This window comes from Brachycentrus maculatus, unplaced genomic scaffold (genome assembly GCF_059751285.1).
Source record: "Brachycentrus maculatus isolate JH-2025_06_01 unplaced genomic scaffold, ASM5975128v1 h1tg000374l, whole genome shotgun sequence".
Taxonomy (NCBI): Eukaryota; Metazoa; Arthropoda; class Insecta; order Trichoptera; family Brachycentridae; genus Brachycentrus; species Brachycentrus maculatus.
Window position 1 is genome coordinate 1,059,234 of NW_028281123.1, and position 24,213 is coordinate 1,083,446.

General features: G+C 38.6%; 1 protein-coding gene across 1 annotated transcript; it reads left to right on the forward strand.

Moving 5' to 3' along the window:
- The first annotated feature begins 450 nt into the window (after window positions 1-450).
- On the forward strand, window positions 451-22,371 carry LOC148303296 (uncharacterized). The gene is made up of 11 exons (XM_088270193.1): window positions 451-558; window positions 2,602-2,793; window positions 4,616-4,772; window positions 6,952-7,086; window positions 8,473-8,589; window positions 8,961-9,086; window positions 9,496-14,702; window positions 16,799-16,898; window positions 18,000-18,176; window positions 19,954-20,470; window positions 22,073-22,371. Exons 2-11 carry the CDS (start codon window positions 2,617-2,619, stop codon window positions 22,110-22,112), a joined length of 6,753 nt encoding a protein of 2,250 aa, XP_088126319.1. The 5' UTR covers window positions 451-558; window positions 2,602-2,616; the 3' UTR covers window positions 22,113-22,371.
- Window positions 22,372-24,213: the final 1,842 nt, after the last annotated feature.

The window sequence follows — 24,213 nt, forward strand, 5'->3', positions numbered from 1 at the left end:
AAAAATAATCGATTAGTTTTTAAAATAGGTATCTGATGCAAATATTGGTTTTATGATAGAATGACTTTGTCAAGAACGAAAACAAGAAGAAAATAACACAGCAACCCCTTATAGCTGAAGTCCTAAAACAGAAAAGGTGGACATAACTAGGACACGTTGTGACAATGCCACTTTAAAGTAAATCTAATCTTTGAAAGATCGATGACGACAATTTACTGTCTCTACTCAGCGGAACATTAGGATGATTTACTGGTCTAGAGATCAAGGACATTACACGAGATAGGTTGGCTAGGGGATGAATTGTAATGTCCAAATGCTTCGCCTAAAGAATGAACATGGAAACAAGGAGAAATAATTAATTATGGTACCTACCTAAGTACTTTATGAATGGGTAGGTAGGTACTGATTACATTTACATTTTTTACCCTTTATGTTGGTACCACTGAAAACGAACGCGCCTTTCAACCGTTTTGGTTACGCGTCGCCATTTTTAATTTGAATCTTTTGCCGTGGCTTTATTTTCTCTCTGAAATAAGTTTTAATAATACTGAACGATCAGTGAGTATTTATGCATTTTTATTAGTTTTTATAATTTTCGGTACAGTAGCTCAACTGATTGGAATATTTATAGTGAAATTGACTCAACGTGGTGCTCTAGTTTTTTGTTTTTTTCTTTAGTTGCAATAAGTTATGATTTGTTTCGTAATGATACGTCAACATTGAATTTTATGTTTTTTTGAGGATCTGTTTTTTTTCATCGATGTGAATTAAAATCAGAGTAATATACTAGTGATTTGGTGGTGTCGTATTTATATTTTCTTTATATTTTAGTGCTTTTTCGGTAACTGCATTTTTCGTTCCATTGTTTTGACGTCTACTAAAATCGGCGGTTAATTTTATCAAAACATAAACAAATGCTAATCTCGTTGTGCATTTGTTTTTAATTACACTGTAAGTAAGGAATCCTGAATTATTCAATTTTTACGTTGTTTGTCTGTTAGATTTGGGAGTTCGAACGCTTGTACCGCGCATAACCCTAAAATGTATGAAAAAACTTTTAGTTGCATTCACGACGTTTTACAATGCATAAAACCGACGCTAACGTATTGTAGTAAATAACTAAACGTATTTTTTTGAATTAAAAATGTATAGATATAAAGCCATATCAGTGTAAACTAACTCACTAACCATCACGCGCTGGGGTAGGCAGATAATAGAACGCCATACCACCCTGTCTTTGCAAACATTCTTCGCCTCTTCCACATTCATGTATCTCCTCATACATACCCGTCGATTATTTCGACTCCTGACCCGGCCACTTTCAAGTATTTGACATACCTGATTATGCCGAGTTTTCCTCGGTCTTCCTATGCTTCTATTTCCAACTACATTTGCCTCATAAATTTGTTTTACCGTTCTTACCTCACTCATACGTTCCACATGTCCAAACCATCTCAACTCACCATTATTGATTTATATATAATTTTATTTACAGATTTGGCATTTAATTTGTAGAACTCCATTTTAATTTGTATATTAACTATTTAAATCAAACACTGAATTTCAAGAGTCTAATAAATTGTATTTTATTATTCAAAACACAAAAATAAAATTTGTAACAATTGCTTCACTTTGTTATGGCATTTTCAAAGTAATGTATTAATAAAATACAATTTAGTAGACTCTAAAAATCAGTGCTTGATTTTAAAATTTAATTTGAATTATTTTTGTCTTATTTTCTTTTGCATTCCGCAATATATTATAATTATAAGTACAAAAAATATGTAATATTAATACAAAAAAAGATATGGGGATACATTTTATTTCAGGTTATAATAAAACGGTACTGGCAAGAATACAATAGATATCACATATAAAATTAGATTAAATGTGCTAATATAAACTAAAAATATTTGTTTTTAACAAATAAAAAATCAAAAAGATGAAAAAGAAAAAAGTTGTATTATAAAGCAAATATTGTATATATACGTATTACGAACTTCACGGGACCAAAAAAATATTTCGCCATAATGAAAATTCGTTACACTGGATGTATAGGATATGACCCATTTAAAATTTATTTTATCGCTATATTATACCCACTCTTATTAGAAAATTAAAATTAGTTATTACTGTTACACTACACCCGATCTTCCGGCCAGTGATCAATACAATATAGGTACCTACCTACTACAGGACACAACAGAAATGTAACTATGATATTCAAACTGTGAGACTTATTGGAAAAAAAATAAATTTATTAGCAATGAAAGAAAAGTGAATTAAAAAGCAATTTCAAAAAGGTTTTTAATTTTTGATAAAAAACATCGTAAATTTTCTTTTGGACTTTGGATGTTTTAAAATGAATTGGATCACATCATTTTAAAATTTTGAAAAAAAAGTTTGTTATTCTTAAACGGCTTCGCTACATGGAATTTTGGTTCAGTACATTTTATATGGAAGTTCTCCGGGGACGAATTGCAGATTCGTAATACTGGAAATTTCGTTAATTCGGTATTTGCTACAAAGAGATTTGACCTGTATATTATTTTTGTGTTGGCGCTATTTTTGTCTATAGCCTTTGTCTCTGCCCGTGTCCAGATAGCGCTGATCGACATGGCGGTGGCTGGCAGTGGCCAGATAGTGGTGATCAAGCGCGACGGGCGGGAGGGCTCCGCGTACCCCGTGCACGCGGGCTCCATACACATCGGCAGCGGCAAGGACTGCGACATCCTCATCCCCGTCAAGGGACTGGCCCACAAGCAGTGCCTCATCACCGTGGACAAATCACAGGTCGCTATCCCCTCTTAACTCCGCAGTGTAGTGGTTAGTGCGTTTGATTACTGTACCGAAACGACAAGTACGTGTCCTTAGCAGCCAAGCCAAATTAATGACAGGTGTAATCTTGAAATTATCCGGAGCATCGGTCCGTATTTTCCTGATAGTTTATTTATTTATTGAACGGCTAAAGCCTTTAATAACATAATACGTATATACAGTATCTAATATGAATATACACTAATGAATACACTAATAGAGAAACAAAAAGTCTTAAACATAAAATAATAATAAAATAACAAATAGTAAGCACTGGTAAATATACGTCTCTTTCACAAACTATCAGCGAGCAGCGAGAGAGAGTGAAATACGTTTAAATTTATCCATTATAACATAGAGAAGAAATGCTGAGAAAGTACAGACTTCAAGGTATTCAATAAATATAATACAATATATTAAATAAATCTATACTATCAAAAGCATTGGCTAACATGTGAAGCTGCGGAATCGGAGAGAACATGGCATAGTTTGCATTATGTACAAATACTGCGAATACAGATTTTTGCCTAGTACCTCTTCGACGCAAGCTAAGCTTTATTTGATTTAGGAGATCAGGGCTGTCCAAAAAATTGTTGAGAATTTTATATAACAGGACCAAATCAGTAATTACCCTTCTATCACTAAGATTTATTAATTTTAGCCGCTTTCATTATTTTAGTTGCCTAAGACAGCATGGGTATAGATTGTTTCACATTCCTATTTACAGGACCAACCTGACGATGGTTTGCCTGTAGGTAATACTTGGCAGTGCTTACTTTACTCTTCGTATGGTGTTTGGCAGGAAGTATAGAGTTAGGGCGTTGGGCCGCGTTACAGGCGCACTTCCAGATTCTCCATCCACCCGACCGCCCCTGGCGTAGCTTCGTGAAGGTCTCTAAGGCCAGGAGGGATCTTCTGGTGGGGCACTCCTCCACTATGTCTGGTTCTCTGCCCCACAGTCGCATCCTGGAGATGGCGTCAGCCCCCCTCTGTGGAGCAGGAAGTTGCACTGTCCTTGTTCAATGCGGATACTATTTACCGTAGTCCGCAGTTTCCTTAGGAACTGTGGTTTTTCACTCCATACTCCTTTTTAAATTTTTTAAAATTGTTTACATTTATTTAAATCACAATTTTAAACATATTTAAAAAAATATTTTTCCAAAGACCCACCAAGCCACAAGGGTGTGTCTTGTCGGTGGAGTTCTTTTTGAATACATTTTTTATTCTTTTTAACCATTTTAACCTAATATACACACAAAAAAGAGAAAAATTAACAATATATACATTTTACAATTTTCATAAAATTAACTCTTGATCATTTACCATTCCTTTATTTTGCTCCATATTTTATTTTGACCTTTAACATGCGTCGGCAACAAATTAAAAATGTTCAAAACGATATATTCCAGTGTTCTCCCATATTTATTGTTTATTCGATTACGGATGCGGTTTATTAGTACATATTTGGTTTCACAATAGTTTGACGATAATTTTTTAAAAAGTATTTAATTAAGAATATAGATAACTAAATCTAGTTAACAATAATGCTGCCGTCTGGACTGCTGGCTGATGGCTTCCTGGCTAGCGACAATGGGGAAAAAGGATGAGTTGGTGGTTGGCTGCGTCTTGTATGGACTTTCTCTCGCCAGCTAGTTAGGGTGGCTAACGTGACAAGTTTGTCAGTGCTGGCAACTTGCTGAGTTTGCTGTTGATGGTAGGGACCTACTCGAGTCACCTCGAGCCCTATTTTGTCAATAATTTTATGTTTATCTAATATGACCTTCCGTTTTCTGTGCAGGCTGTGATAAAGAATCTATCGAACAGTGCTCCGACGCTGGTGAATGACAAGCCCGTGTCGACAAAGGTCCTCGCTCACGGAGACATGCTCTCCTTCAGCAGTGGCCACTTTCGCTGGGACTACATCACGCAGATTCCTGCCAAACGCAACTCCAAAGGTAACTACCATGGACGCTGTCCATCACACATTTTGAATATCTTGAAACAAAAAATGCCTAAGTATTTTTAAATGTTTTATTTATTTAAACATATTAACCTTTTAACCGCGTTCACTTTGTTCCTGAGAGACGCCCGTGCGCGGCGTATTTCGCCGTTTTTTAAATGATTACTTTTATCATGTATTTAGTAAAGAAACGATTTATTTTCTTAAACAAAAACGTTCAATGGGATTCATTGTGCTTTTTTGGTACTCTATAATACACTCGTGTCACATTATTCTTGAAATATATCGTAATATAAACAAATAAGATCGTAACATAAATAAATCATCGTGTGTCACTCTTACCCACTGGCGATGCGTAGCGTCGAGAGTGAGACAGATATAGGGTATGATTATGGCGCGAACTAATTACCGACCGCAAGAAAAATCAGGGATCTGTTCTTTTATTTATCCTTGTGATGTTACAAATTATTAGTCAGATATTTCAACAGATGTCATAAGGCCAAGGATTGACGTATTATTTTATCCAAACATCCACACCATGAAAAAATCCCTCCAAGTTGAACTGAGGTTCGAAACTTGGAGCAAAGTAAAAACACAAACGGTTATGTCAGCCGCGTACAGGGAATGTTTTGTGAAAACACATACAGTTATGCGAGCCGCGTGGATCCGGTTAAATATGTATTGTTTAAAAATAAAATCTTTGTATTATAAAGATAGAAATTATGTGAAAATAATTTAAATAAAAAATAAAGCTCACCATCTCTAGGTTTTATTTTATGACAAATTTAAATACCCACAGATGTCATTCCTATACAAATAACATCATACCAACTGACAGATAGACTTCCACTTCGTTAACGTCGATACTCCTTTGAGGAAAATTTGCACCGACGTTCATTTACATCCATACTCCCGGAAAGGTTAATCAAATTGCTTGAATGGTTATCATGTTATCGAGCGAAACATTGTTTTAGGGGTTTTTCAAATCTCTTTTTATGTCTAAGGAGGTTCAAGGGTTATCGCCTGAGGAAGATGCCACTAGATGTCTACGTATACATATTCTGAAATTGTAAATAAAAACACTCGTTTTTTACCACTTGAGTTAGTTTATTTTAACGACTAGTTTCGGAAGCTACAGATGCTTCCATCTTTGGGCCTGAATATACTACTACTACTACCATCACGCCGTTTCTCCGCAGGGGTAGGCAAAAAGGATGGAACGCCACACTCTTCTGTCCTGACATACACTCCTCGCCTCCTTCACATCCATACATCTAGTCATACATGCCCTCCGATTTCGCAGACTTTTGACACCGCCAGATTTTAGGTTCTGATTGATCTGATCGTGCCAAGTCTTTTTAGGTCGTCCTCGTTCTGTTTTCCCTCTGAATATAAATATACAGTGAAACCTCCATCTATCGTTTTTAAAGGGACTTATTAAAATAAACTATGAATGCGGGAAAACAATGAATGCGGGATTAAGAGGTCAATACGCGAATAGATACGACCGAGTAAAGATACCGTCCTCCCAATCTGCATAACCATTCGTAGGCTGAAATTCTGAGAAGAATACATGTTTCAGATGCAAATGTATTTATTTAAAAAAAAATGCAAACCTGAATAGAATTTTTAAAAATACTTTTGTTTATTAACTGTTTTATTTTCATAAGTCAATAGTATATTTTTGGCTTTGCAAATAGTATTTTTTTCAGCATCGGTTTTTGAATCTGCGTTGTAGAAAGTTTTCTTTCAAAGAGTGTGCACGCTTCTGGAAATGCAGGTACAGGCAGCGGCTCCTTTTCATCAATATCGACCTCTCCTGCTATCGGTTACACAAGCTTTCGATAGTTTCTATCCCAAACGTTGCCGCTGAATGTAAGAAAATTTGAAATAATGTAAAAAAACAGACAAAATGTATCAAATGTGCAGCTTAATTCGAACGATAAATGCGGTAAATGGTGATAGAGAAACTATCGATGCGGGATAGAAGAAATAAACGACACATCCGGGAAAACGATTATTCGAGGAATGATAGATAGAGGTTTTACTGTACATATTTGTATTCAGTTAAAAAACAAGTGTTTTTATTTACAATTTCATCGTGTCTTACCACAAAGTGTATGCCGAAACAACAAATGAAATATGTATATTCTCATTCAACATTTCGCTTTCAGGAGATTCCAGACCTTCATTCCTCGTGAAGAAGGGCAGAAAGAGCATCGGCAGGAGGAAAAGCGAGGTCGCCCGCAAGGTGGAGCCCCAAATCAAGAAACTCCTGCAGAACAGAAACAGTTTGGACACCCTGTTAGGTATGCCCACCTAACCACGGCTTCCCGTTATTCCATCGCCATCGATTCACTAATTCCATTGATTCATTTGTCATTTTGTGGTAAAATCTATCCATTTTTAATTTAACTTTTACTTAGCCACAGTAGATTTGAAGAAATAGTGGTACCTTAGAACGGGGCTTCTTGAACTTTGATGTGTTACTTGAGTATCGTGGTATCGATGGGAGTATGGTGACAATAAGTGTCACCTGTCAGGGAAACAATGAATCATGTCGATACATTCATTATTGTAGACCAAATACAGATACTGGGCTCAAGTAACACATCAAAGTCCAAGTTCCCGTTCTACGGTATTTACTAAGTAAAACTTAAATTAAAAATGGATTGACCTATTATCAACACGTTTGCGGGACGCGGAACGCTCAAAAGCTTCATAGCCCATACCTACTTGTGAGTGGATTTACTCTTTATGTTCAAAGTTACTATAATTTCATGTAATTCATGAGTGAAAATACTAGGCCAAAACACTCGCCAGAGAGAGCAGGAGACGCTTGCAAGCGTTCTATTTGCTTACTTTTGGTAGAGCGCGAGATGCCAAAAAACATTGTACAGATCAGAGTTGGGTTTGCGGTTACTTGTGTGATTAGTATACGACTAATTAGTATACTAATTGGGTTCCTGGTTGATGAAAAAACCGCCCGCCAACAATGTGTTAATCATTATCATTAGTATATTTTTGTATTTTATTTATGGAAGAAAAGCATACTTATGGAAGTGAAGCATGGAGTTGAAAAAAAAGGGTGAAAGTAAACCAAATGCAGTCAAAATACGATCTCTTGAACGGTTGTGCGGCAAAATGACATGATAGATGTTTGGTGGTGGTAATATAAGGAAAAAATCCAAGCATTATCGAGAAAATTAAGATAGTGCGTTGTGATGGATCGGACATGTTGAAGGAATAAGTGAAAAAGAAAAGTCAAACAAATTTACGAGGCAAATGTAGTGATGTAGGAAATAATAGCGGAAGAAAACTGAGGAAAACTTGGCGCGATCAAGTTTTTCAGGTACCTAAAAATCAGATTAGGAGTGGGAATAAATGGCGGTGAAGAGATGCATGAATGACGGCAAAGACAGTGGTGTTGCGTTTTATTCTCTATCTATCCCTACTCGAATCAGCGTGATGGTTAGTCAGTTTTTAATTATTTTGCACAATATCTAACATTCTCCTTCTTCAAACCCTCATTCGCACCCGATGGTGCATAGGGCACTGCATCATATCTGACTGAGCACTGAATCGAACCCAGGACCTCCGGAACGGTAGCCGAGCGCGCTGACCATCACACTACGGAGGCGGACGTACATAATATCTAAAATGGCACAATATCTGAAATGATGTAAATTTTTTAGGTTCTGCCCTGAAGACCCGTCAAGTCGCCGTGGTTAAACCTCAGAGAAGGGAGCCCTCGCAGGCGTTTGTGGAGACGCCGCAAGCCCGGAGCAGACCCTCCGGGACCCCCACATCAGGTAACAACTCTGTCACTAGCGCTTCATAAAAAATGACTACTTCTTTCTGTGCCACTTGTAACGAAGATCGGCGATCATCATGGCTATCTTGAATTTGGATGCTGCAGCTCGGAACAGAGATTTGGTGGTTCTGCCAAACCATTGTGGTAGGTTTTTCAGCCATGATGTCCTTCGGCGTCCTTGAGTTCTTCGCCCCTCAATCTTTCCTTGTATGATTACGTGGAGAAGAGGATATTTTTCATTTCTTATGACGTGTCCCAAGTACATCAGCTTTCTCTGCTTGATGGATGGTAGGAGTTCCTGAGCGAAAAATGACTTAGGTTTTTTTTTTGTCATTGTTGAATGAAGAAAGTTACGCTTTTGTTTTGCAGCGAGGAGACAGGTGAAGAGGAGCAGCATGGTGGCCTCTCCGGAGTCGGATCTCTTCAAGGTCACCATCACCAACAAGCGGAGAAAGATCAACGATATCGAGAAAGTGGACACGCCCGTCGTGCTAGGTAAATTGAATGATTCAAAAAAAAAATTTTTATTCGAAGTATTTATTAATTATTACATTCATACCATTCGATAAGGGAAATCATATATAATTAAACAATTGATAAATAAGAAATCAGACACATTTACAGAGAAAAAATTATATTTTGTAAAAACCACTGTGACTAACTGCTATTAACACATTTTGAACAGGTATTTTTTACACCTGCGGACCACTGGAGTTAAGACCTTAGCAAACCATATTCATATAAAAACATTAAATATTTCCTTCTTTCTGACTTTGAAATGAGGCTGGCACAGAAGGTAAACATACCCTTCTCGTCCTTAAGCATCAATTGACCGAACAAGTAGAAATCCTTTGTTGTTAACAATAGAACAACATAGAATTAACATTTAAATGTTTTTTTCCAGATAAATATAAAAAAGCGGCCTTGTTGCTGCTGACTGGGAAGAGTCCACTCGGGAAGAAAAATTCTCCATCGGCTAAAGGATCGCCTTCCAGGAAATCAAATGTCGCCGCGAATGTTTCTATAGAACGGTATACCGGCGATATGCATATCAGGTCGACACCGATCAAGGAGGTCCCCGTCAAATCCCCTCGCTCCATCATCAAGTCGGCCAAGTCCGCCGGAATGAACTCTTCAATTCTCGCGAAGGAAGTGAGCAAATCGGCGCCTAAAACTAGTCAACGAGTTGCCAAGGTCGCTAAGGACGATAAAGTTACGCCGGTGAAGGCTTCTCCAAAGTCAGGAGTCAAGAAGGCCTCATCCGCTGCAAAGGCAGTCACGAGAAAGTCTCTGGGAAGATCTTCCGTTACTAAGGTTACGCCTGTCAGTGCCTCAGCCGTAAAAAAGACCCCGTCGTCTCTTTACAAAGTAATCGGCACCATTAAACCCGCACCGAGGATCAAGTTTTCCGCTCAGAAAACTATCATAGAAGAGAAGTTGCCTGTCGAAGGATCTGCCAAGAAGGGTACCAGGAGAAAGCTGGACGTTGAGAAAGTCGCGCCGGCCAAAACTCCCCAATCTTCAAAGTTGCCAATCTCTTCGTCGGTCAAGAGAAACGTTGTTCCGACTCCCAAAGTGCTCGACAATGCTAAAAGTGCTAAAAAAACGGTGACAAGAGCTACGCCGAAAAAAGCGTCAGTTTCTAAACCGATCCCCAAGAAACTGATGCCTCTAAGTGCCAAGACATTCTATAAGAAGAAGTCACCTTTGAAGAATAAACTCGCGACTCCTAAAGCATCCAGAAAGTCCCTCGGGAGATCTGCGTCTACTTCGAAAACACCAAAATTACAAAAAGCTAAGACCGCGTTGGTTAAAAAAACAGCTCAAGTCGAGGAATCACCCAAACTTAATAATTTATTAAAGAATTCACCGAAACATTCATCACCATCCAAGGCAGCTTCATCTCACAAACCTATCATTCAAAACACGTCGAATTCGCTGCCGGCAAGAGTAAGTATTCTAAAATCTCCCTTGGAAACTTCTAGAATTTCATCCAGGAAATCTTCGCCAGTCAAAAATGTCAACACTCCGGCAAAAGAAAGAATATCCCCGATAAAAGCTCCTCAGTCACCCGGGAGTAATGCTAAAATTTCACCAGCGAAAGTGACTCCCAAGAGCGGTAGGAGAGGCCCGACATTGAAAGTTACCCCGGCGGGTATCAGGAAAAGTTTGCCATTAAAGGCCACTCCTAAAGCCAATCATCAGGTCTCGCCAGTCAAAATACAGCTGACACGCATGGAAATGGCTTCTTTGTCAGTAAAAATTGCCACACCTAATAGTGGTAAAAAATCATTACCAGTTAAGACAATCACTCCTAAAAGTGGTATAAAGTCCTCACCAGTAAAGACAATCACACCTAGAAGTGGTAAAAAGTCCTCACCAGTTAAGACTATTACACCAAAAAGTGTAAAAAAATCATTACCAGTGAAGACAATCACACCCAGAAGTGGTAAAAAATCCTCACCAGTAAAGACAATCACACCAAAAAGTAGTAAAAAATCATTACTAGTAAAAACACTCACACCTAAGAGTGGTAAAAAGTTCTCACCAGTAAAGACAGTCACACCTAAAAGTGTTCAAAAGTCCTCACCGGTAAAGACAATCACACCTAGAAGTGGTAAAAAATCCTCACCAATGAAGATAATCACACCAAGAAGTGGTAAAAAATCTTCGCCTGTAAAGACAATTACACCAAAAAGTAGTAAAAAATCATTTTCAGTAAAAACAATCACACCTAAGAGTGGTAAAAAGCCCTCACCAGTAAAGACAATCACACCTAGAACTGGTAAAAAGTCCTCACCAGTAAAGACAATCACACCTAAGAGTGGTAAAAAGTCCTCACCAGTAAAGACAATCACTCCTAAAAGTATCAATAAAGTTCCCACGTTTAAAGTGACACCCAAAGGTTTGAGAAAGTTTTCACCGCCGAAAAGTACCACACCCAAAAGTAATAAGAAGGGATCACCCATCAAAGGCGCAACACCGAAAACTAATAAAATTCTTTCACTACCGAAACAAAATACACCGAAAAGTAGCCCTCCCAAAAATTCTCCTGCGAAGGTCACAACACCTAACAGTAATAAGAAAATTTCTCCTGCGAAAGTTGCTATACCCGGAAGCAGTAAGAAAGTGTCCCCGAGAAGCATTCCGCAGTCAAAATCGACACCTAAAAAAAATTCCTCCGCTATTAACGTGTCGGGTATCGCCTCTTTGGACAACAGTGCCAGGGGATCTTCGAGAAACACTCCCCGAATATTAGTGACCGGGGCTAGCCCTGTTCTTGTCACACCCGCTGACAGGACGTTGCCGCTCAAAGGGAGACCGACCTTCACTCCCAAGCGCCCCTCTCCCGTGAGCCGGAGGACCCCGGGCTTCAAGTCCTCACTCAAGAGGGAGTCCGTAAGGCTGTCGCCCGGACAAGCCATGAGCACCCCCATCCGCGGGACCCCTGTCAAAGCGACACCCCAAAAATCTTCTTCCAGACTGTCAAAATCGCTAGACCCCAATCTCTCTCCGGAGGCGAGCTTCTTGACTTACGTGTCCAGGAAACTTTCCAAGTCGACCGACAAAGGTCACAAATCCGTCACATTTAACGACAGCACTCTAAACTCTTCTGCCGAGTTCACCGACATCTCCGCTTTGAGCGGCATAGCTTCCGAAGACGTGACTCTGTCGACACCCTCGCCGCTAAAGGCCAAAAAGAAGGGAGGCTCCTTTGTTATAAAGGCCCTGAAAAATGTCACCTCCATGAGGAAATCCGGCAGAAAGTCGTCCATTCAGAAGAGGAAGTCGTCTATTAAAAGTGCGGGTAAATCCACCAAGAAGAGTTTGCCCGCCAAAGGCAGTCCGCAAGCTCCGGGGAATATTTCTCCTATCGTTTCGCCCAAACAAATTACGCCGAGAACTCCCAATTCTTCTATCTTGTCCGACGATACCAATATTGTGACGACTCCGAATTTGAGCATTCTGTTCGATATCGAGGCGTCCACGCCCAAGGAAAGTAGAAAGTCCTCGGCGCGCGGGAGGATCAACCGACTGGCCAAGAGTGCCAGTCCCCCCGCTGCCAAGCGCGCCGGAGCGTCCAGAGCCAACGGAAAGTCCTTGGGTGCCAGAAGCGAAAAACCCCTCCGGAAATCTGATTTGAAAGGTCTAAAGGTGACCAAAAGTAAAAAATCCTTCAACAAGTCGTCGGACCGAGAATCTAACAGTTCCGACATGACAGACGTCAACGCTCCTAAGCCCGAAAACGAAATAGTCATCACCCCGAAGAGCACCGTAAAGCTGCAACCGGAGATGCTGAAAGAGAAGCATTCCACGGCGAAGAAATCCGTTTCCAGGAAGGCCATGATCGACCACCTCGCTCAGTCGCCCGATATTGCCAAGGAGTTATTCAGGAGCCCCGTCAAGAGAAAGCTCTCGCAGAGTCTGAAATTGTACAATTCCGCCGTAGCGTTCGCCGACGCTCAGGACGAAAGCATCGCGGTCGCGTTGAAGGATGCTTCCTTCGAATTCAATTCCAGTAAATCGCCTAAGAAGGGCACTCGGGGTACTCCGAACGTGGCTTTGGCTTTGAATTTCGAACAAGTCGCGAGTCCTGTTTCGGGAAGAAAATCTTCTAGAAACAGCGTCGGCGTCGCCGGCTCTCCGAAGTTGCTTCGAGTTTCTGTCGACAAAGTACCGTCGCGCAAAATTTCACCCAAGAGCAAAACAATTTCGAAAGCCAAGTCTCCCAAGAATGATCTGACCAATGTGGCCGGCGTCCGGCGGCTGCTGAAAACTCCCAGAGCCGTCAAATCTCCCAAAAATGATCTGACTAATGTCGCCGGCATCAGAAGGTTACTGAACTCCCCGGTCGCGCAGAAGTCCCCGAGAAACGACTTGACCAGCGTGGCGGGAGTCAAGAAGCTGATGGCCACCCCTAAACCGGTCAAATCTCCCGAGAATGATTTGACTAATGTCGCCGGGGTGAAACACTTGTTGAAGTCTCCTAGAAATACTAGGTCTCCCAGGAACGATCTTACGAACGTTGCGGGTGTTAAGCGCTTGCTCAAAACTCCCCGAGCGGCCAAGTCTCCCAGAAACGATCTGACAAACGTCGCCGGAGTCAAGAAGCTGTTGGCTACGCCTAAACCGGCGAAATCTCCCAGGAACGACCTCACCAATGTCGCCGGGGTGAAGCGCTTGCTGAAATCACCGAGAAACACCAGATCGCCTAGAAACGATCTCACCGATGTTGCCGGTATTAAGAAAATGTTAGCGACTCCCAAAACGCGCAAGTCTCCTAAGAACGATCTGTCCGATTTCAACGGAGTCAAGAGGCTGCTCAAGACTCCGGGTAAAGCCAAGAATCGCAACTCTCTGCCCGACGTCAGCGGCATCGCCAGCCTATTCAAAACGTCCAAATTGCCCAACAAGAGTTTCTCGGAAAACTTATTCGACTCATTAGTGGGAAGGTCGCCGGTAAAGACTTACTCGAAATCGCCTTCCTCGGCTGCCAAATCCTCTAAACAAAATACGCCTAACTTGTCCGAAAAGTCCACCGAGAGCCAGCGAAAGTTCGCCGAGGCGTCCACTTTAATCTTGACGGACGGAAACAACTCGACAAATTCCGAGAGATCGCGGAGACAAGTGACCATCGACAAGACCAATTACTCCATCGAAGTTTCCAAAGTCCAGCTGACCAACAAGCCGATTCAGAATACCAAAGTGTTCGTGAATAACGAGTCGATATTGGGTCAGTCCACGCCGGCGCAACTCAGAAAGGTCGCGGCGAACGTGAGCGAAATAAACATTAAGCAGTTATCCCCGATCTTGTCGGTGCCGGTAAAAAGCCCGAAGAAAGCCCCCAAAAGTCCGCCCACCAAGACTAAAGCCAGAGGGACGAAACGCGGCGCGAAGGCGGTCGCTAGCCCCGTAAAAGAATCCTCGGCGAAGAAGGACTCTGCCGTAAAGGCTGACGATGCGCAGGCGCCCGAGAAGTCTGCGAAGCAAACTAGGTCCAAGAAGACCGAGGCCGTTGTAGAAGTTTCCGAGCCGAAGGGTAGAGGCAGAAAAGCGAAGGTTGCACTTTTCGCAGAAGATAAACCGTCGCCGAAAAAGGCAAACGCTGAGGTATGTTTATCCTTAGGCTATGGTAGGTTCTACTCCTCGCAAGGTTGACAACCATTGTTTTATATTTTTAGATATTCTTCAATCGTTGTCAGTTGAAAACAATAGTGTCGTATTGAATTAAAAAACTAAATAAAATAACAACTTCTTTGAAAGGTGTTGTTACTTAATTTGTTTTTTGGATTCGATCACTTACAGTAATCGCGGCAATCAATGCACAAATCTGGTTGTGAATTGCTTATATTTGACATCAAAAGCTTAAGCTGGAGAGAAATATAAACCGTAAAAAAGTAACGAATATCATCCCAATTTGGTTAACGGAAAAAGTAACAGTTACGCATTCAAAATATTTCTATTTAAAATGTCATAGATCTTTGTTGAACCCGCCTCAATATCCCCTGTTTATTATTATCTACAGTATCTCTAATTTGAATTTATTTACAATTTTGACTTTTTTAGTTTGTTGATTGCCAAAGCCATCCAAAATTTGTGTGGAGTGTGAATATGCCTTGTAGAATATTCTGGGAAATATACAAATTATACGTGTCTATAGTTAAAATAAAATTCCGAATGAAATCAGCACTCTATAGTTATTTTGAGAGAATTTTTATTATTCAATCTCTAAATCTGCTGACTCATTGTGTTACTGATTTCATTACCATATCTTACAGGCTGTAAAACGCCACATACAATTTTTACCATTTTTATTAATAGTTTGCAAAGCCAGGCTAAAAAACGAATTACAGGGCTTTTGTAGAATCTTAGGAGTAGGGCGGTGTTCGCCTCTGAAAACATCCCATTACACAATTGTCGTGTACTACAAAAGCACGCGTGGTGTTGTGTGGTGGACTACACCTTTTATTGTGGGATTCCCATCAAGTCAATGTGGCCAGATAGAGATAGGTTTCCTGCGGTATGGAATATATGCCCATTTTTAAGACTGGCAGGAATTTTAAATCAAACACGGGACATTTTTATATTAATTTCTAGTATAAAACCTGAATATTAGAGGCAATTTTTTAAAGCTAAAAGTGCAGCTTATATTTATTGATTTGGCGTTTAATTTGTAGAATTTCATTTTAATTTATGTATTACTTGTTTAATCGAACACTGATTTTTTGAGTCTACTAACTTGTATTTTATTATATTCTCAATATTATTCATATTTAAAGCATTTACTTTGTGGTCAGTCATTTTTACTTGTTTATTTTTTTACAAAAATGTTAATAATATTTGTGGATAACCACTAGAGATTTTTATGTCTACCGGTTTCGAGACGTACCCGTCTCTTCGTCAGTACAATCACTACCACAGCATGCAAACAATACCACCCTTCACCACCATACAACACACTTAAAACTACACAAATTGTTTAACACATGCAATTTTTGGTCGACCCGAAGACCAACATACACTAAAGGTTTCAGCACAGACATGCGTTACGAGCCGAGGTTTAACATGCACAAACATTTGTTTGAAAATGCGATAACTAGGCAAAACAATTGTCACAATATTAATTTTTAAGTTTTTTTAACAATAAAATACAATGATTAAAGAAAACACTTTGTTTTTTACCACTTGAGTTTTATTATAGACTACATGTTTCAGAAGTTAAACTTCCATCATTCAGGTCTGTATAATAACTATAATAGTTATTATACAGACCTGAATGATGGAAGTTTAACTTCTGAAACATGTAGTCTATAATAAAACTCAAGTGGTAAAAAACTAAGTGTTTTCTTCAATCATTGTAACATGTCTTGCCACAAAGTTAATGCCGAAACAATAAATAAAATAAAATACAACTTAGTAGACTCTAAAAATCAGTGTTTGATTTAACATTTAATACATAAAGTGCGTCTTGTTTGTAAAATATGGTATATCAGGGGGCAGAGATGTTCCATTGACCGGCTCCTTACACGCCCATTCTGCAAGTCATCAACCAATAAGACATATCCATTCCGCCACACGTGTTTCGATAAGGATTTGCTGGAATTTTGATTCCTTATCTGTAATAATTGTGGCAATGCGTAATCATTTTATCTGAGATAAGAGAGAGTGGGGGGATAGCGGCTGATGTGAGTTTTTTCGGTTGACAGGAAAGCCTGAAGAAGAAAGTGACTTTTGCGGCTGACGTGAAGGGGCTGGATGACAGACCCGTGGCCAAAAGCAGGAGCACTCGACAAGGGAAGGCTACAGGTAAATTATTCCAGAATATTTCTTTTTATTTTTCAAGTTTTTTGCATTTCACTATACATATAATTACAAGTACAAAAATGTTAAATCAACATATTTCGGACGGGTGTTTTTTTATGCCTGCGGACTGCTGGCGACAGGATTTGATAGTTGTGTACATATGGTCAAGACCTTGACAAATAAATTAGTATATAATATTCATATGAAAACATTAAATAATTCCTTCTTTTGTGACTTTAAAATGAGGACGGCGCAGAAGGTAAAAATACCCTTCCCGTCCATCAATCAATCGAACGGGTAGAAATACCTTTCCTGTCCTAAGTGTGTTAATACAAAAAAATATCCCTCAAAAGCATGGCCTGTGCGTGGGTGGGTATAAGTTTTATTTTAGGTTATAATAAATGGTACAAGAAGAATGCAATAACGTAGAACGGGGCTACTTGAACTTTGATGTGTTACTTGAACCCAGTACAAAAAATATTTAGATCTGTATTTGGTCTACAATAATGAACGTATGGACATGATTCATTGTTTCCCTGACAGGGACACTTATTGTCACGGTACGTTCATTATTGTAGACCATGGGTGGCCAACCCGCCGCATGCGGACCGCGGCGCCTTTACGTGCGGCCCGCGGTCATCTATAACGAATATATTTTTAAACCAGTGATATAAATGTGATACACTGTTTGATACATCAACAAAATTTAATAATGAAAAATACACCGCAAGTAGCCGCAATAGCTAGTGTAGCAACTTGACCGCCGTGTAAGACAATCTGTCCAATACTGGCGAAGTGAACACATACGTTACGACATGCGCGTATACTTACAAAGCACGCCACACGCGCGCGCATACATAAAAACTTTTGTGTATTGGTGATTTTATTCCCGATTTTTTTACAAATTATGTATTCATTTCTGTCGCTGCAAATGAATAACTTTATATTTTAATACTTTCGTGTAATACGTAATTACATTCCGGAAGAATACTATTATATTTTGTATTGATATTCTCATTTGAAAAGTCGAGTTGTAGTAAATACATATCACCGGGAGGGGAAATAAAAAAAAAATAAGTAAAATAATAACTAATCTGTTTATAGTTGGGGCCGAGATTGAAGTAGAGGAAGTGGCCATCAAGCCCAAAGGGAAGAAGGCTACTCCCGCTGAGACTAAGGGCAAGAAGGGAGCCACCAACAAGGGGAGGGGGAAGGGAAAGAAGGTGGAGGAAAAACAAGAGGCGGTCGAGGAAGCGGTGGAGAAACCAGCCGTCATGAAGGGTGAATATATATTCTATTTTCATCTTTACACACACATGCTGTTTCTCAGTATCTGCATATCGCTCACTCCTTTCAAGAACGTCATAAATCAAAAAACTTGAATTTTCAGGAGAACGTTTTTAAAGTTTAAAAATATAATACATACAATGTATTAAAAATAAATATCAAGCCACTTATTGAACATTTTACTTGAACAGATCTTTTCAGGTAAAACCTGAAGGTTTTTTCTCCATTTGAAAAATATTTATTATATTAAAAAAAAATAATGAAACAAATACCTTTTCTTCAAAATGCAAAAATAACACTTTCTGCCCTGTAGCGGGTAAATATTAATTTAAAAATATGCCTCTTTTGCTGGGATATAGTACATTTTCTGGGCATTCCGAAAACATGCACAACTGAAAATTGTCGATTTTTGATTTATGACGTTCTTGAAAGGAGCGATATGTGCAATACACTACTTGTCCTCAATTTACCAATATCCGTAATTCAGTTATAACATGCTTTTATATGAAGAAAGGTACCAATTTCAGGCAATAATTATTCTAACACTCACCTTATCATCCATCGTTCACTTTGTGTAATACCATTTCGGAGTAATCATTCCATCATCAGGTCAAATGTAGACTAAAGTGAAATTGTTATGCTCTGCTATTTATATAAAACTTTAATAAATATATTACCATACCACTAAGTTAACAATGCTTTTAATATACAAAATATAAATAATCATTCTAAAGGTAAATTCCTTTAAAATATATGAAAAAAAGTATGAAGCTACTTAGCAGGTTTGAACATATGGTTTTATGCATTATAATTTGCGATAACAACAGTCAATAATTGGTATGATTTTATTAACCTTTCCGGGAGTAGAAAAATTGATGTCCGACTTTCTCTGGGGAGTGGGTTCTTTTTACATGAAAAAAGTGTTTTTTCATGAAATCGATGTATTATGAAGATATAAATTATGTTAAAATATTATTATTTTTAAAAAAACACCTAAAGATTTGAAATATTTTAAAATCATGACAAAATTACACACAAATATCCACAGATGTCATTGCTACAAGTTACATCATACTGACAGACTTCGACGTTTATTAATGTCCATACTTCTTTAAGGAAAATTCGCACTGACGTTCATTTACAATGATTAAAGAAAACACTTGTTTTTTACCACTTGAGTTTTATTATAGACTACATGTTTCAGAAGTTAAACTTCCATCATTCAGGTCTGTATAATGTTATTATACAGACCTGAATGATGGAAGTTTAACTTCTGAAACATGTAGTGTATAATAAAACTCAAGTGGTAAAAAACAAGTTTTTTCTTTAATCATTGTAACATGTCTTACCACAAATTTATTATTAGATTAAAACCAATATTTTTAGCTTTTCCACTTTTTTATTTGACCAGCGACCGGGTTTCGTCGTTACCGACATCATCAGACCAGTCTGATGATGTCGGTAACGACGAAACCCGGTCGCTGGTCAAATAAAAAAGTGGAAAAGCTAAAAATATTGGTTTTAATCTAATAATAAATTAAAAATGCAATTCCATCACGAAGTGTCAGTGGATAATATAAATCTATCTTACCACAAAGTTAATGCCGAAACAATAAATAAAATGATGTTCATTAACGTCCATACTCCCGGACTGGTTAAAATGAATGAATAAAGTAATGTGTTAATATTTTTATAACAATTCTGTAATTTAATTTTTTATATTTTCAAGTTATAACATGTATTAAATCTATAATTTTTCTTGTGGTTACAGGAAGGAAGCGTGCCGCCGCCGTGGACATATCTCCCGTCCAGGTTAAAAAGACACGGCAGGCCGCTACAGTCAAGGAGGCTTCCCCGAAGCCCAAGAAGCCGTCCACCAGGAAGGCGGCCACTAAAGAGGAGTCTCCCGCGCCCAAGCCCAAGGCTGCGGCCAGGCCCAAAGCTGCAGCTAAACCGGAGACTGCAGCCAAGGCCAAAGCTGCGGCCAAGCCGAAGGCAGCGGCCAAGTCCAAGGCAGCGGCCAAGCCCAAGGCAGCGGCCAAGCCCAAGGCAGCGGCCAAGCCCAAGGCAGCCGCCAAGCCCAAGGCTGCGGCCAAGCCCAAGGCAACAGCTAAGCCCAAGGCTGAGGCAAAAGCCGAGCCCGAGCCGGTGGCAAAGTCCAAAGCTGTGGCCAAATCCAAGGCGGCCAAGGCAAAGGCTTCACCGAAGCCAAAAGTATCTGACAAATCTACCAAAGTTGCGACAAAAGCAAAAAAGACTGCCGCCAAAAAACCAACAGAAGTTACAAAGTGAGTATACGCAGTTTATGGTAATTTAATCTTCTTCATATTATTTTTTGACATCTCATCAAAGATGCAGAAGAATATGGAAGTCTGGCCATTTACGGGGCTGACGACCGTCATAGGGTGGTTTAAGTGATCACTTTACACACGTGTGTAACATTCACCAATTCTACCAATTATTGATAACCGCACTACTCAAATTCTTGGAAGTTCTATATATATGAATTAATTTTGAAACATTGTTCTTGAATCACTAGAACTTCACTAGAGACATCTATTAGTGAGATGAAAAGAAGCTTTTTATTGAGCAGAAACTCTTTTATCAGTATGTGAGGTCCTTCTTCTTTCCATGTTCGCTCCCTAGGCGGAGCATGCGGCCAACACGAGACGTCTCCAAGTCACTCTGTCACGCGCCATCTCCTTGGCTTCCTCCCAGGTCAGTCCGGCGTCTCGAAGTCCCGCTTAGTATAGTCGGTGAATGGTCATTAGCGGCCTTCCGGGGCGCCGGAATCCTCAGGGTTGGAAGAAGAGACAATGAGGGGTTGATGCTCTCAGGTGGCATTCTAAGGACATGTCCCAACCATGTCCACCTTCTCCTCTTTAGGACTAAAAAAAATTAATACTTAATTTTACAAACTAAATTTTTTTAATTCTTCAATTTTTTAAATTTATTTGGCAGTCATCCAGTGAGACGATGTTTCTGCAAGTGCCGAGTCTTATTTTCATTTACAAACAATACTAACAATATATAAATTTCATAGTTTAAATGCGTTTTAGCTTTATAATTTTAGAAATATTAGCATAATTTTAGAATTAGGTTCAGAAAGAAGGGTGAATACTTGGGTGAGGAGTTGGATTCCTGCCCGTGTTAAGCAATTTAGAAAAAAGTTAACTTATTTGTATGTAATTGAGATAGGGTAGAAATTTGTACTACTACTATCACGCCGTTTCCCCGCGGGGGTAGGCAGAAAGGATGGAACGCCACACTCTTCTGTCCTGACATACACTCCTCGCCTCCTTCACATCCATACATCTAGTCGTACATGCCCTCCAATTACGCACACTTTTGACACTGCCAGATTTTAGGTTCTGATTGATCTGATCGTGCCAAGTCTTTTTCAATTGTCCTCGTTCTGTTTCCTCGCTTACATTTGCCACATATATTTTCTTAGTCATTCTCTCATTATCCATTCGCTCCACATGTCCATACCACCGTAAAGAACTCTTCCTAATCTTTTCAATTATTCCTTGTTCAACCTTACATTCCTTTTTTATATCTTTGTTTTTAATTCTGTCATACAATGATTTTCCACGCATTCGTCTGAGGGAGCGCATTTTAACAGCGTTCACTCTGCTTTCATCCTTCCTTCCTTTGCCAGTTCCATGTTTCGCTACCATACATTAGTGTCGGTACCAGTACGCCGTTGTGAACCGCTAGCTTGGCTTCCATGGACATAATTTTATTTGCAATCACTCTGTTCAAAGCACCATTTATTCTATCCCCTGCATTCACTTTTTCATCCCTTGTGAGTAGAAATTTGCAATGGTGTAATTTACGCTTTTAGTCAATAAATCAAATTGATCACTAACCGAGCTATTCCATTGCAGGTCTCCAAAGGTCACGAGATCCACGCGACAGAGAAAATGACCCGACCTCAGAATTGAGAACCATTAACTATACATTTAGTGATCATACTGTGCTGGTGAAATGCAATATACGGTAGGTTTAGTTACTCCTGACTCCGATTCCAACCGAGATATCCCCTAATATAACCGGGATTAAAGTAACCTTACTTATAACTCTTGTGTACTTAGTATTAAGTTTTTTTTTAATTATAAAAAACTTCATATTGTTCTAGACTGTGAATATTGAATGGTGTGAAGAACTATCTTAAAACTTAAGAAAAGTGTTCAATAGTTTTCTAAGTTGTCTTTCGATGTCCTATACTGCAAATGGGCGTATTTATAACCGAGTTTAACTTTACCAATATATTTATATATATATATATATATAACTTATGTAAAATACGAGGTTTTATAATTTTTTGTATGGGACAATCCATCGAGTAAAAGATGACTTTAATATTGAAAATAATGAATGAGAAAATCTTATTTACTAACCGGATCCACGCGGCTCGCATAACCGTATGTGTTTTAACAAAACATGCCCCATACGCGGCTGACATAAGCGTTTGTGTTTTTACATTGCTCCAAGTTTCCAACCTCAGTTCAACTTAGAGGGATTTTTTCATGGTGTGGAACTTTGGATAAAATAATACGTCAATCCTTGGCCTTACGACATCTGTTGAAATATCTGACTAATAATTTGTAACATCACAAGGATAAATAAAAGAACAGATCCCTGATTTTTCTTGCGGTCGGTAATTAGTCCGCGCCATAATCATGCCCTATATCTGTCTCACTCTCGACGCTACGCATCGCCAGTGGGTAAGAGTGACACACATTGATTTATTTATGTTACAATCTAATTTGTTTAAATTACGATATATTTCAAGAATAATGTAACACACGTGTATTATAGAGTACCAAAAAGGCACAATGAATCCCATTGAACGTTTTTGTTTAGGAAAATAAACCGTTTCTTAACTAAATACATGATAAAAGTAATCGTTTAAAAAACGGCGAAATACCGCCGCGCATGGGCGTCTCTTAGGAACAAAGTTAACGGGGTTAAAAGGTTAATATTCCGATTGATGTCTTTGATTGTCAGTTTTTTGTTTAGATATGATAATTTATTTACTACCTAGTTATTATTTTATTCTATAAAATTCATAAACGCGAAATTAGGAAAAATGGTTGAAACTAATGGACCAATGGAAAAAAGTCGATAGAATTGGAATCTAAATATCATTGCCAACCTACATGTACCTTATCTAAAACCGCCTTTTAAAACCGTCTATTCATTTTCTTGCAATGTTATAAAATGGGACACTTACACCGCCACAAAAGGTTTTCTATTTTTTATTTACAGTATGTGTAGCACTTTACATTTCATATTTACAGTCTACAATCGGGTATTTTTACTTTTGACAGAAATATAGTTAATTTGTTTTTCAGTTTTACCATTTTTACGCATTAATATGAGGGTATCAAGTGCGAAATTTGAATTATTCCTTATAATTTTAGAATATAGTTTATTATGTCTACTTTTAACGATTAATTACGTAGTCACTTTGTGGTAATTAATATTTATCCATTTTTAATTTAAGTTTTGCTCGATAAATACCGTTATTTCTTAAAATCCATTGTGACATGCGTTTCGATGCATTCCGCATCATTTTCAAACACCGTACAGTGTTTGAAAATAATGGGGAATGCATTAAAATGTGTGTCATAATAGATTTTAAGAAATAGTATTTTTTACCGAGTAAAATTTAAATGTTTTGTTAACTTTTGGTGCCAATACTCGTCTAAAATTGAAGGGATAATTCTAAGTTTGCTTGCTTCCAATGCCCACATATGATTGTGATATTCTCCTGTACAGTTTTTGTTTCTATCATCGATGACGTATTTGTCTCGTCGCTCAAAACTTTTCTCGGAGCTTCCGATGTAGGTTGTCTCAAATCATGTTTTTTTTCCGCATTGAATGCATGTAAAATAATATGCATAATAAATACAATTGATCGCACAAGTTTGGTTGTCTTAATAGCTTTTAAAAATAAAATTAATGTAAAGAATTTATGAAAGAAATACCTTTAGATTATATAAAAATTTATAATTCATATTTT